The sequence below is a fragment of the Dermochelys coriacea genome, chromosome 2 (genome assembly GCF_009764565.3).
Source record: "Dermochelys coriacea isolate rDerCor1 chromosome 2, rDerCor1.pri.v4, whole genome shotgun sequence".
Lineage (NCBI taxonomy): Eukaryota > Metazoa > Chordata > Testudines > Dermochelyidae > Dermochelys > Dermochelys coriacea.
Window position 1 is genome coordinate 193,055,472 of NC_050069.1, and position 14,759 is coordinate 193,070,230.

Consider the following 14,759-nt stretch of genomic DNA (forward strand, 5'->3'; position numbering starts at 1 on the left):
AAGTGTGATGGGGGCTAAACACGGAAGCAAAAGAAGCGACTGAAAGCAAAAAGGCACCTTCTTAAAATCGGAAGGTGCGCGCTACAGAGCAAACTAGAAAAGAGCATAAACGCGGGGGCCTCGCTAACGGCCGGGGCACCAATGACACCGCCTCGCGGAGGACCGCTCCGGTCCAGCCGGTAACCTGCAACCAGGGCTTTGCCGCCCTAGCCCCGGCGGCAGCTGACCGAGCGCCCCCCAGGAGCAGGGCAGCGACCGAGCCGCCCACGTGGGCGGCAGCCCGCGCACGAGACCGGCTCCGTCGGGGCAGGGCGGGGCCTCCCTCCTCCCGGCCGGCGCAGCGGTTACCCTCCTTCCGGAGAAACCGAAACCGCCTGTGGGCGCATGCGCAGGTTGCACGCGAGCGGGGCGGGCTCGGGGAAGCCACGGCGCAGCTGCCGTGCCGGGGCGGGAGCTGGCGCTGGGAGGAAGCGGAAGAAGGGAGCGAAAGTGGGTCGGGCCGGGCCATGGACGCGGTGGCGCTAGAGCTGGACGCGGTGAAGTTCGCGCAGCTGGCGGTGCAGCGAGACCAGGGCGGGCGCTACCAGGAGGCGGCTTTTTACTACAAGGTGCCGGGACCCCTCCCCCCGCCGCTGCGGCCCGGTTCGCCCCCGCCCTCCCCCGGCCTCTGCAGCCGGGTTCGCCCCGCCCCCGCCCCGGGACCCCCGCCCGCCCGGGAGCTCCCTACCGCCCCGACTTCACGCATCTGCCCCGGGTGTTCCCGTCTACTGCAGGGATGCCCCCTGCCCGCACGCATTGTCCACATCTGTGTCCCACACGCAGTGAGGATCCTCATCCACCCAGGGGGTTAGTCCTAGAACTGGACTGTGCGGGGACTGGAAGATCGCCTGGGCCAAGCGGGCACGGAGGGGGGGGGGTTGATTAGCGGAGTTCTCCTCCGTGAGTGCAGGCCAAGGTATAAAGTGGTGGCTTGGGGGAAGATATATTATCAGATCCCATGGCTGCTTGTCTCCTCTGCCGCCAGTCAGTCTTCCTCAGAGCAGTGAGTATTGAATGCCTGTAGCCCCTCTTTGAAGGAAAGGGACCTGAGTGGCTATGCATGCAGGTTTCCTTTTTGCTCTCATCACTGCCCATTTTTCATCCCTGTGCATTGGGGGGGGGGGGGGCTCTACCATTACTTTGAGACATTTGCCCCATCAGAGCTGATTTAGAAAAACACATTTGGCGTGAGGGGATGATGTTGCATCTGGCTAACCTGTGTCCTTAAATACAAGTTCAGAAATTCCTTAGGTTATTTTTAGACTGCGGAAACTAATAAACTACCGGTGTGTTTTAAAACTGGTTGGACTTGCCATCAGGAAGCTACTTACAAATGGGAAAGAAGTACTTGTGGCACCTTAGAGACTAACAAATCTATTTGAGCACAAATGGGAGTGGATGGAGTTCCAGCACACAGAAACGTAACCTCATTATTGCACCTCAGAAACCTTAATGTGATCTCATTGCAAAAGGAAGAGAGATACAATGTTTTTCTTCCATTTTTGTGGTGCAATTCACGGCTAGCCCCGGAGACATTTTTGCATTTGGTCAATAGTGAAGTGGGAGGATTTATCTCTTTAACATCAGAGATCTAAGAACAAAGTATGCTAGAAAACTGCAAGAGAACAAATTTGGGCTCTTAAGTACTGTACACAGCAGCAATCAGCCTTAACTGTATCATTTATGACAAGATGAGTAACCGAAGGGGCAAAGCCCCAATGCAAAAGGTTATTAATGGGATGATTTCAAACTACATACTACTTGTGTATTCCCATATAATGATTCTTGGCTTATACTTATGCAGCCTTAAATCTAACAGCATTTTACATACCTAGCTGCACTCTGAGGTGTCTGTTTTAATACCAACTGTATAGCTGTGTGAGGTTAGCATGGAGAGGTTCCATGACCTCACATTCTCACCTCACATTCGTCCCACTCAGAATAGAATCCTGACTTCCAGTCTCTGGCCACAGCTGCTACACAACTCTTCCTCTAAATTATTTTGATTATGTTGAAGTGGGAAGTTCTAGTCCAGTTCAGATGTAATGCATCAACTTTATGGTATCTGCAAAATATCCACAATATTTTTTTTGTTTTATTTGGCACACTCTTGTCCTATCAGTAGGAAATAAACTTTTAAAGACTGACTATGCAATACTGATTGTTTTCTATCTAGATTTTTTTATTGACTGTCAGCAGGAACTGACAGCATGACCCTTCTACAGTTATAGTAAAGTAGCTTTGGATGTTCATCTTTTGAACAGCTACCTTTGTGCTCTAATGGTGCTTATCAGTCTTATCTTTTGAAGACTTTTGCCTAATCAGAAGTGATGGTCTGATTATTATTAGCTAATTTTCTTGTACATTTATTTTGACTCTTGTTCCAAGTGGGGTTTTGTTTTTTTTTTTGTTTTGTTTTTTTTTTGTCTTGGTTTTTTTGTTTGTTTTTTTTGCTGTCTGGGACTACTGTCTTATGGGAAAATTAGGTCCATGTACTTCAATCACATCCACTAAGGCAGACTACAGTCACTCCTCGCTTAACGTTGTAGTTAGGTTTGTGAAAAGTGCGACTTTAAGTGAAACGATGTTAAGCGAATCCAATTTCCCCATAAGAATTAATGTAAATGTGGGGGTTAGGTTCCAGGGAAATTTTCTTCACCAGACAAAAGACTTATACACACACACACAGTATAAGTTTTAAACAAACAATTTAATACTGTATACAGCAATGATGATTATGAAGCTTGTTTGAGGTGTTGAAGTCAGAGGATGGAAGAGGGTGAGATATTTCCCAGGGAATGCCTTACTGCTAAATGATGAACTAGCACTCGGCTGAGCCCTCAAGGGTTAACACATTGTTGTTAATGTAGCCTCACACTACAAGGCAGCACAAATTGAGGAGGGAAGACAGCATGGCAGACAGAGACACCCTGTGTGTGAGAGATGGAGAGAGAGATGCGCATTGTCCCTTTAAGTACACTGACCCACTCTGAGTACATTGCCTTTTTAAGTAGATCAGCAAGTTGAAACAGCAGCTGCTACCAGCAAGCTCCCTCCATCTGTGTCGCCCTCCCCGCTGCCTGCTCTGTGGAGATGGGGTAAGCAGGGGGGAGGGGGACACCCTGACATTAGCCCCCTTCTTTCCCCCTCCCTCTTCTCCCTCTCCCACCACACAGCAAGCAGGAGGCTCCGGGGAGCAGCTCTAAGGCAGTGGGGAGGAGCAGCTCCAATGCAGTGGGGAGAGGGACAGCTGAACTGCCCACAACTGTCAGCTTGCTGGGTGGCTGCCGCACAGGAAACTTCGGGGAGCTGATGGGGGGCTGCCGGTCCACCCGGTTTCAAGCCGCTAGCTGCAACAGGCCGCTCTTCCTGCAAGCAGTGGAGAAAGTAGGCAGCTGCCAAACAACATTATAAGGGAGCATTATGCAACTTTAAACGAGCATGTTCTCTAATTGATCAGCAACAAAACAACGTTAACCGGGACGACTTTAAGTGAGGAGTTACTGTACATTGTTTGGAGCCCTACTGTAATCATTCCATGTTAGTAGATCTTAATTCAAGCTCTATAGGCCTTAGGTTAGATATCGAGATTCTCTACAATTGGTGACAGTATAAGTATAATGAGGTTTGCACAAGGAGAACTTGCAGGATCAGGCCCCAAGACAGCTGTGCCTATGTGGAGCCTCATTCGTATCTGGTACAACTGCATGGAGCAGCTTGCAGAATTGAGGCCTGTGTTTGCTATGCTGCTAAATGAAAACCATGGCTAACTTAAAATGTGAATTTGTACTATATGCTTTGCACAGTACTTGCAGAGTTTTTAAAGAATTTGCTAAATTCTGTGTGTTTTCACAAAAACATGGTGAATGGATGTACAGCTTTCTTTAGTTGATAGCATTGTAAGTACACTTGAAATGAGACTGGTATTGTAGGATTGAAAATCCTTAAGTACTGTGCATCCAGACTTGAGCTGTACAGTCTTTTCTTGTTCAAAACATCCAGTGACACAAGTTCATGTTATGTGCATAAAAAACTGGAGGCTCCAGGAGCATTCTAGAGTGGTGGACTGTTAATGTTATTGTACATGAAGATTTGGTAGTATTAAGCCAGCAAAATTAGTAAAGTCATGATTGAGATGTCTTGTTTTTCTAATGTATGTCTTACTTTAAGATTCTTGTATATTTGAGTTGCTTCTTTTTCAGACTAAAGTTCTTTGTTTTCCAGTCAGAAGTAAATTGATAAATATAGGGGAAAAAACAACTTCAGTTATGCACCTATCTTTTTTTTTTTTTTCCCATTTTCTGAGTCTACAATTATATAAAGATATCTGAGTCATTAAATAATGAGTGCAGATAATTGAATATTGAATGGGCAACAAGCTCTTTTAAAAAGTGCGGAGAGACTGACTTCAGTGGAAGCGAGGCACCTAAATAACTTTTGAGGATCTGGGCTTTAGTAACTTGGGCTAAAGGCTTAACTGATTTAAGTTTGGCTACATTAGAGGTTTGTGCAGGTACAGTTAGGTTGATTTTTTTAAAATCTATTTAGTTAAGCCAGGGCACTGATCTAGTATAGACAATTTCTAAGAGATGGTTTTATACACTCTCAGGAAGCTCATTTTAATTTTGCAGGTAACTCCATGTGCTAAAATATTAAGTGGAAGGAAAAACAGCAGAGGCCTCAGCTGTGACTTGAAACAAGTTCTATGCAGGCAGATCCTCCTTGAAGTCATTGAGGCGCTTTGCAGGCCCAGGGGCTTACCTGCATGGAGCTCATTGCAAGTTCATAACCCAATATTGCAGGAAGGACTTCTTCCTACAGCAAGCAGATTTATTGCATGTTAACTTTTCCTCCAGGAAGCTGCCCAAGCTTTGATTTATGCTGGAATGGCAGGCTCAAACTTGGAAAATATTCAAGAGAAGATAAATGAGTACTTGGAAAGAGTTCAAGCTCTGTATTCAGCAGGTTGGTGAAGAGCTTTCCAATTATATATGTTAGATTAAATTCACGGAGTGGGAAGAGATATGGTCCTGTCAACCATAAAACTGAATTACCATATTTCATCCGATATCCAGAACCCCCCAACAAATGAGTAAGCTGAGTGCTAAAATGCATCACAAGTGAAGCTTATGTGGAGGGAATTATTTCATATCAACACAAATTGACTTTTCTTCTAAATATTTTTACATAAGAAAGTGGAGCACTTCTGTCATGGTAAATTTGAGAAAATGGTTTAGCCATAGCGCGTACCAAAAAAAAAAAAAGCCACGGACAAATAACACGTGCATTTAGGCCCCATTTCTGGACTGAAATCTGTGCAGGTGGACTCCTGCTCCTATATGGAACGCTGCGTAGTCACGGGTCCACTCATGATTTCATTGCAGTATTGGTGCTTGGGCCTACAACACACATAACCCCCACTGAGTCGTACCAAGTTCATTTATCTCAACAGGAGTTTTTTCCACCAGAAGTACAGGATCTTACCATATTTTATAGAAAACAATTATACCATGTATAGTATTAAAGTTAACTATATTCATATTTTTATTTCAAATTCACAGTACCCCGAGGCACCAGGTCTCTAGTTCCTATGTTGTTCCTTTATTGTATGGTGTCTTTTTAGCTTAGAATCTGACAGGATGTTTAAAAGTGGTGTTTGGTTTCTGGCCCGTGAGCAGACATAAGCTATGTGACCATTGTGTTCTTGCTTACCTATTGTAATACAGCATTTAGCTAGCTGTGATGGTTGTTTGGGTGGAAAAATCTTTATTTTTTAAAAAATCTAGTTCAATCACAGAACACCGACCCCTTGAAGTCAAAACAGCAATTGGACCTGGAGCGTGCCCATTTCCTGGTTACACAGGCTTTCGATGAAGATGACAAAGGCAATGCAGAAGAAGCTATAGAATTGTACTCAGAAGCAGTGGAACTCTGTTTGAAAACAGTATGTTATGCTACAAGTTAACTTGATGAAATTATGTGTTGGTAAGAAATTCTTCCATTTACACAGGTGACTGATCTTTAGAGGCTGGCTTAAAAATGTAGTACCTGTATTTTGATTTTTTTGTTTTGGTGTTTTATTTGCCATCTATTCTCTACATCCCATTCAAAAATACTTTGCATACATTGGCTACACTTGATTCTGCACTGTTCTTCAACAGTGTAAAATTGATATGTGGGTTTTTTTCTTCCTAAACTCTCTTTAAAATATATAAAAAACTATAAATTTGCTGGAATATTCTTTTGGAGTCTGTAGCCAGTAGAAAGCTAAAACAGTTTAAAGTGTAATTCTTCTCCCAAGAAGAAGGTCCTTTAATGTGTCATTGGAGACTTTTTTTTTTAAATATATTAAAGGCAAATGCTTTTTTTTTTTTAAGTAACACTTAACATAATTTAAGTGTTCCTACAGATTTTCACTCATCTTCTTTTATGACATTAACACTGTACAAATTAATCCCAATTAAAATAGAAATAAATAATTGTCTAATTATTTTTAGTATTTAAATGTTACTAAATAATATTACAGGTACTGCTTTTTTCATACCAAGTCCAGTAGCCAAAACTAACTCATTAGATGAAGAGCTCACCATCATGATGTAACTCCACCAAGTCTGATTATCTTCTTCTGCCCATTTTTTGTGACGTGATATTTTGGGAGGGTAACATTACTATTTCTCAAAGTAATATTACATAAAATGTTTAAACATTTTGGTCTGAATCCTGCAAATACTTACGCATATTCCTGACTTCACTTAGGTAAATAGTACCGCAGAAGTCAAAGGGACTGCACAAGCTATGAAGTTAAGCACTTGCATTTGCAGGATCAGGGTCTAATCAAAGACTAAATGTTTTTTCCCTTTGAGTTGTTGGCCCTGAGCTCTTTCTGCCTATGTGGGTATTCATCATATATCATTTTGTTGTCTCCTACTCGCTATTGTTACCATGTGTTGCCATATATCTTTAGATTAAATATTGTGCATACAATTAATATCACTTTTTAACCATTCTTCTCACTTGGGTCCCTTATTAGATGCAGCTGGTGTCTGAGTTTCCCTTCACCTTGGTAATCTGTTGCTTTAGCAAGGTGATAGTTTTATGCTTTTGGCACTGCAGGCAGTGCAAGAAGGTTCCTCTCCCCCTCCAAGGTAAAAGAAAGTCCGAACAAACTGTCCGTTCACACTCTTGGCTACAATGGTTCTATCTAGTTCCTTAGCTGTAGGACTTTCTGCCTACCATATCCAGGTGGAGAGACCAGTCTGTTCTTCTACCCAGGCAGTATGCAGAGAGCAGTTGTCTGTTCCAGCCTGAATATTCCATTTCTCACTTCTCCCATGGTCACTTTCTACCCTACTCTCCACTCCACCTTCAACCTCCACTGGCTCTGTTCCCAAGCCCCTTCCAGCCACAAAAAACTGGAAATGAGACTTTAACTTGTAAGCTGAAGAGTTTTTAAAAAATGGAAGAAAGTCTTCTGATTTGTTTTACTTTTATCATAAGTTTCTCTGATTTATGTGGGGGGGTGGAGTCAGTTGGAAAACTTGAAGGGACACACTCAAGTTCAATAGTGTTTTAATGCAACATCTTTAATAGTTGCATTTTTTCCCCTGTAGATTTTAACTTGATTTATTTTCCCCCAGCATTCTATGTGAATTTAGTGTTTCCCATGCTCAAAAATTTAAAACAGTACCTTGCATTCTAACAAATGGTGCACACCCACTCTGAGACAATGAGCGAAGCAGGTTTATTTATCTTAGTATGTGGAGTTTGCTTTTTTCTTTTTCTTTTCTTTTTTTTTTTTTTTTAATCTTTGTAGGAAGTATTGACTGGTTTCCAAAAAGACAAATTTGGAGGAATTCTGAGGTTAAAATCTGCAGGGGAAAAATAACTAGTGGGTATTTGGCAGTATGACTTGCACATCTGGAATTAAATTGACAGGTGAGGTTTACAATGCCTGCTATTTTATTTTTTCTCTTAAGGCTAATGAAACTTCAGATGCAATTCTTCAATCAAAACTCAAACAGCTGGCTAGACAAGCACTGGATAGGTGAGAACTTACAAAATACTCATGCAAACCATTGGTATTGGGTTACAATGCGTACTTTGAGCTGGATTCTCCGGTCCACTCTGTCCATTTTGTGTTGCTCAGGTAGCACAAAGGGGACGGATTCTGGCTTGAAATGGCCCATGGAGAGCTCTCCTTTTGGAGGAGAACGTCCCACTGGCATAAAGCTGACAGAAGCAGCTCCTGTGTCTACTGGGGTATGGTGATATGCTGGGGTAGGGAGAGGACAGGCTAAGAATGGAATAGAGTTTCACAATGTCAGTTCTCAGCTGACACTAGGTCCCTTAGATCTCCCGCAGCATAAATTAGAGCAGCACCTGGGCTACTCTAACTAATGCTGGGGTCGAGCCTGCACTGAGTGGAGCTTTAATGCAGGGGAAAATTGAACACTTTAGTTTAATCTGCACATATATTTGTGTGTGTGTGTGTTTGTATATAGTAGATTTAGTGGTCTAGATTCCAGTCTCAGTTACACAGGTATAAATGCAGAGTAACTCCACATAAATCAACATTGAAATTAAAATATGGTCTGTAGTGTGTTGAGTTCTGGCAGATATTATTTCAACACCCTTGTCCATCTCAACATGATGAATTTAAATCTCTCCATATCCACATGAATGGTGAACATCCTAATGGATTTTGATTTTTGTGTTTAAGTTCCAAAACATATGTACAGTTTCACATAAATTCTCCAACTAGCATAATGTTAAAAGCGACAAACTTGAATATGAATTATGCCTAAATTGTTTTATATGCTAATTACTTTTGGTGTATTTTTGCCATTCTTACTACAGGAGAAGGTAGAGAGAGATGCTGGCATCAGGAACTTCCTGAGTATGCATTTCACATCTACATGAAGTTACTTCCTTAGCAAGAGCAAAATAGATGGTTTTGTTTGTGTCTCTATCTGATGTTAATTATATGGAGGCATGAACAAGCAAATTAATAATTAAACCATACATTTTTTGTTGCTGTAAACAAACATAGAATATTTGTTTTAGAGCGGAGGCACTGAAAGAATCTACGTCAAAGTCGTCTCAGAAAGACAAACAAACTGCAGCTAAACCAAATCAGCCAGTCAGAATGTTCTTTCCATTGGGACCAGATTTTTCCTTGAATGACAAGCCACAGACAATCAGAACAGTGCAAGCTAGTGAACCTCAAGGTCAGAGATACACTGCAGAGGAGATTGAAGTGCTCAGGTAAGATAGTGTCCAATTTTCCCAAATTTTATTATTCATGTAAATCTAGTGCAAAGCGCTAGATTGAGACATGGTTGGGTTTTTTGAGGGGAAGGAGGGCTGGGTGTGTTTGGTTTGGTTTTGTTGGTTGCTTTTTAAGGAGGTGGGAGAAATATTTCTGTAGCATTCATTACCACAGTACAGTAGAACTTCAAGAGTTATGAACACCTCGGGAATTGAGGTTGTTCGTAACTCTAAACAAAATGTTATAGTTCTTTCAAAAGTTTACAACTGAACATTGACTTAGTAAAGTTTCAAAGCTGTATTATGCAGAAGAAAAATGCTGCTTTCCCTTTATATTTTTAGTAATTGACGTTTTACATAGTACTGTACTGCTTGCATTTTTTTTTTGGTCTCTGCTGCTACCTAATTGCATACTTCCAGTTCGAAACGAGGGGTGTGGTTGACTGGTCAATTCATAACACTGAGGTTCTACTGTATTGAAAGCTAACATGTTCCAAAAAATAATCTCTTTGTGAGTGAACGCAGATGGCTCCTTGTCAGACAGCATTCTTTGTAAGGTGTATTTGATAGAGAATTCAATTCTTCTAATTGATGAAGTATTTTTTCTGTTCTCTTTGTATTCATTATTTCTTTAGTGCAGTACAGAACATAGACGCCACACATTTCCTACCTGAATGAGTGTATAATCTAGGGGCCTGAGTGTATAATCTATGAGCTGCAGAGATCTTTGTGATATTTACAAAGTTCTCTCGAGTAAAATTGACTTCAGCAGAAATTAAGGGTACTTATCCTCTTGCAGGATTGGGCTTTACTTAGGTCCACTCCTTCTTGCGTTAACTTTGATGGGAGTAGGATCAGACACACAAATTGTACGTGCTTTGGAGTTCAACAATTAATATATAATATCCTGAGTTCAAATTACAAGTATTGAAAACTCTATCAAATGCATCTTAGGTTATGTCTACAGTGACCCACAGTTTGGCCTGCAGGGGTGTGAGTACAGTGCTGCACTGTAACTCTCCTGTGTGGGTGCTGCACGAGCAAACTAAAAGGTTCTTAATTTGTGTTTAATGTAGTCCTCTTCAAAGAGGACTCCGTTAACATGAATCAGGAACTTTTTAGTTTACACCCGCAGCGTCCTCACAGGGGAATTACAGTGCAGCACTTTTGTGCATACTACTATTCACATCCCCATAGTCCAAACGGTGGGGCAGTGCAGTGTAGAAAAATCCTTCCAAAGGACGCTGTCTGGACAGATGCACTCTGCTTTCATTTTCAAACAGATACCGGAATGTAAGATTTCAGTGGAGGTTAGTAATGCCCAGCTCTGTGCCTAAAAACTTAAGACCTGATCCAAAGCCCACTGAAGTCAATGAGAGTCTTTCCATTGGCTTCAGTGGGCTTGGATCAGGACCTAACAATATAAATATGTTTGCGCAGGAAAAGTTGGACAGTTGTATGAACCAGTTTTGTTTTAAAAACAAGTTTGCTTTTTTTATCTTAACTGATATTTGTGAAATGTAAACCTTTCTAAAGCTTCAAAGAGAACTTTTTCATTGCTTTAAATCCTATATTTCTTTTGTTTTGAAAATGTTGTTGTTTTGACTACCTATTGTTCAGCAGTGGTCACTGAAACTTGATACGGTCACATCTGACTTGTACATATTTCTTGATTCTTCCTGATCTAAAATAGCCCCTATCTATAGCCCTGTGTGCACTTGACTATCTCTTTACAAATACGCTAATAAATACATCCAGTGTTATTCGTACTTTACTGTTTGACTATTTTTTCATATTCATCCACTTTTGATCAGTTAATCTCTTTAAAAAGTGCCATATCAGTTGTTAGTATATATTTTGATAGAGTTATAATTTTGTGAAAATAGAAATTTAAAGACATTGTTGAAAGTATATTTAAACAAATGTATTTTAAGGCCTTGGATCTCAGTGCTACAGATTGATGTGCAGATAGTAGACTGTTGTGCATCTACAGGGGACCATTGGTCTGGTTTTATGCATATCTTTGCAGGATTGATGCCCAATCCAGCAAGTACTCCAGCTTTAGAAATGTAGAACTTGTAGTTATTCCCTATTTGAGGCAGAATGCCACCAGTTGTCAAGAGCTCCATTTCTTGGCTTCTGTTTTTTCATTCCTTTGTTATTTCCTGGTTGTTGTGCTCTGGAAGTTCGTAAAACCAAATAGCTTTGAACATTATAGTTCCCACTTTGACACTTACAATCATGTTCTCCTTTTACGATGTGCAGAAAGACATCAAAGATAAATGGTATTGAGTATGTCCCGTTCATGAGCGTTGACCTGAGGGAGCGTTTTGCCTTTCCAGTGCCATTTTCGTAAGTGAGCATCAGTTACTCCAGTTATTTTTGCTCTTGTTTTCTCTCAAATTTTTCCTGTGTCTTCATTGCATTTCCTTTCTCAAAAATCCAAATTGTTCAAGTACAGCTGTAGCTCAGCCTTTAACTGTTGCCAGCCAGTGGAGCATGCTATTTGCACCAAGTTAGTCTGACAGTAGAAGAGAGTGGTAACAGCGAAAACTGAGAAGTTGCATGCAACTCCTGCTTAAAACTCAGCCATGATTTTTATATGGATTTGAGGTGCCTCAAACTCTGGATGCCCCACTTGACACCTTAATGAAGCCTGACTTCAAGAAAGTGCTGAACTTCCAGCCTCTGAAAATCAGGACCCATTAAAGTGTCTCAAATTGAAAACCCCAAAACCACCTGTTGTTTGAAAATCCCAGCCCTCCTTTATACTCTCTGAACCTGGTGCTGCTCAATGCATGCTGATCCTACTGTGCTGTGTTTTAGTTCATCTTGTCTTATTCAGTTGCACTTCCAGTTTGTTAGAAATCTTTGGACTTCGGTGGTGCGGGTGGGAGGGGGGGTGTAAGCCTGACACCTTCACCACATAATTTTAGAGGGCAGCTTTAGTTTCTCTTCAGAGTGGAAATGGAAGTGTGGTTTAGTGCAGTGGTTCTCAACCATGGGTCTGGGGGCCCCCAAGGGGCCACAAGTAGGTTTCAGGGGTTCCACCAAGCAGTTCCAGCATTAGACTCATTTGGACCCAAGGCAGAAAGCCGAAGCCCCATCGCATGGGGCTGTGGCTTGGGGCCCCAGGCAATTTCCCTGCTTGCTATCCCCCAATACCAGCCCTGGCTTTTATATGCAGAAAACCAGTTATTGTGGCACAGGTGGGCCGTGGAGATTTTATAGCATGTTGGTTGAGCCTCAGAAAGAAACAGGTTGAGAACCCCTGGTTTAGCGAATAGAGCACTGAACTGGGACTTGGGAGGCCTGGCTTCTCTTCTTGGTTCTGCAGCTAGCATTCTGGATGACGCTGGGCAAGTCACTTCACCTTTCTATGCCTCTGTTTCTCCACCTGTAAAATGGGGATAGTGATACTGACCTATTTGTAAAGCACTTTGGGATCTACTGATGAAATTGGTTGTATAAGAGCTAGGTGGTATTATGAGAGCAGCAACCTGGGACTCAGGTGACTTCCTTGGAATAGGGGACCGCAGCAGGGACAGACACTGCTTTTAGTTCAGTTATGTGAAACTGTTGGGAAGATTTATAAATGTAAAGGTCAATGACAATATGGGTGAGATGGGAAATTATGAATTACAGTCCAGAGACCTGCCAGGCCCTGAGTGAAATAGCTCAGCACTTTCCAGCATTAAGTAAACTTCTCCAAGTGCTGATCCAACACCAGTGATTTTAAATAAATAAATAAATTGATCTTTGTTAAAGATGTCTAGAGGAATTCCCCTCTCCTATTTGGTTTCATATGGGGGGAAATGTCAACATTTAATATTTTATATTTTACTTATGTCTCAAATTATTAGCTTTGCAAGGCTATTTACTTAAACTACTTTATAGTTGTATTTACAGATGTCATAGAATTACAGAAGTGTAGGACTGGAAGGAACCTCAATAGATCATCTAGTCCAGACTCCTACACTCAAATCAGGATTACATAATAACTAGTCTATTCTTGACAGGAGTAACCTTTTCTTAAAAATCTCCAGTGATGGAGATTCCAGAACCTCCCTAGGCAATTTGTTTCAATGCTTAACTATCCTTACAGGTAGGAAGTTTTTCCTAATGGCCAACCTAAACCTTCTTTCTGCAATTTAAGCCCATTGTTGCTGCTTCTATCCTCAGGTTAAGGAGAATAATTTTTCACCCTCCGCCTTGTAACAACTTTTTATGTACTTGAAAACTGTTATGTCCCACATCAGTCTTCTTTTCTCCAGGCTAAACAAACCCAGTTATTTCAGTATTTCCTAATAGGTGATATTTTCTATAATTTTAATGTTATTTTGTTGCTCTCCTCTGGATTTTCTCCAATTTATCCACATCTTTCCTGAAATGTGATGCCCAGAACAGAACACAATATTCCAGGTGGGGTCTTATCAGCTTGGAGTAGAATGGAAGAATTACTTCTCCTATCTTACTGACAACACTCCTGCTGATGGATCTCAGAATATTTCTCTCCCGCACCCCTTTTTTTAAAACAATGTTATACTGTTGACTCGTATTTAGCTTGTGATCCACTATAATCCCATATCTCTTTCCATAATATTCCTTCCTAGGCAGTCATTTCCCATTTTTTATATGTTTAATTGATTTTGTTCCTTCCTAAGTGGAGTACTTTGCATTTGTCCTTATTGAATTACATACTATTTTATTTCAGACCATTTCTCCAGTTTGTCCAGATCATTTTGAATATTAATCCTATTCTCCAAGCACTTGCAACCCCTCCCACTTTTGTATTGTCTGCAAACTTTATAAGTGTCCTCTGTATGCCATTATCTAAATAATTTATGAAGATATTGAAAAGAACCAGACCCAGAACTGATCCCTGCGGGACCTCACTTGATATATCCTTCCAGCTTCATTGTGAACCACTGATAACTACACTCTGGGAAGGTTTTCCGACCAGTTATGCACCCACCCCCACGTCAGCCCCCCTCCTCTGATCAGCACAGCAGTCTCTCCCACCCCTCGGCAGCAGCAGCCCGCTCTGCCTGCCTGCCTATGGTTCTGTGATTCCCTCAGAGTTCTCCCACAGTCACCTCAGCTGCAGGGAACAGCATCCTAAGCAGCTCTCTGAGCTCTCCGTGCTGAGGAATGTCAAAGCAGCACATGTCTCCCTCATTCCCAGCTGCCTGCCACTGTGTTCTTCCTGCAGGGGCATTCCACGTTAACTCTTTGTTGCTGGAGCATAGTTGCAGGCTCAGCTGTCAGATACTTCCCGGAGCTTTGAAAGGGGAGGGGCGCATACCTGCAGGGCAGCAGAGATCAAAACACTGAGCAGAGCAGTCATGGCGGGCATTGCAGGATGCTGATGGAAACCAGTTATGTTGACAAAACAAACAGCAGTGTCTACGCTGACACTTTGACGCTTTAGCTTTGCTGCAAAAAGCTTTATG

General features: G+C 41.8%; 1 protein-coding gene across 3 annotated transcripts in view; it reads left to right on the forward strand.

The window, feature by feature from the left end:
• Positions 1–366: 366 nt before the first annotated feature.
• CAPN7 (calpain 7) overlaps positions 367–14,759 on the forward strand; it is a 43,932-nt gene continuing 29,539 nt past the window's right edge. Inside the window, exons 1-6 of one of the 3 annotated variants that reach the window (XM_038388407.2) lie at positions 367–608; positions 4,896–5,004; positions 5,826–5,983; positions 8,016–8,083; positions 9,103–9,303; positions 11,572–11,658. In XM_038388407.2, the coding sequence (XP_038244335.1) occupies positions 507–608; positions 4,896–5,004; positions 5,826–5,983; positions 8,016–8,083; positions 9,103–9,303; positions 11,572–11,658 (725 nt within the window). In that variant the 5' untranslated portion in view covers positions 367–506. The remainder of the gene's footprint in view (positions 609–4,895; positions 5,005–5,825; positions 5,984–8,015; positions 8,084–9,102; positions 9,304–11,571; positions 11,659–14,759) is intronic. The other 2 variants (XM_038388409.2, XM_043508957.1) reach the window with 2 other exon arrangements.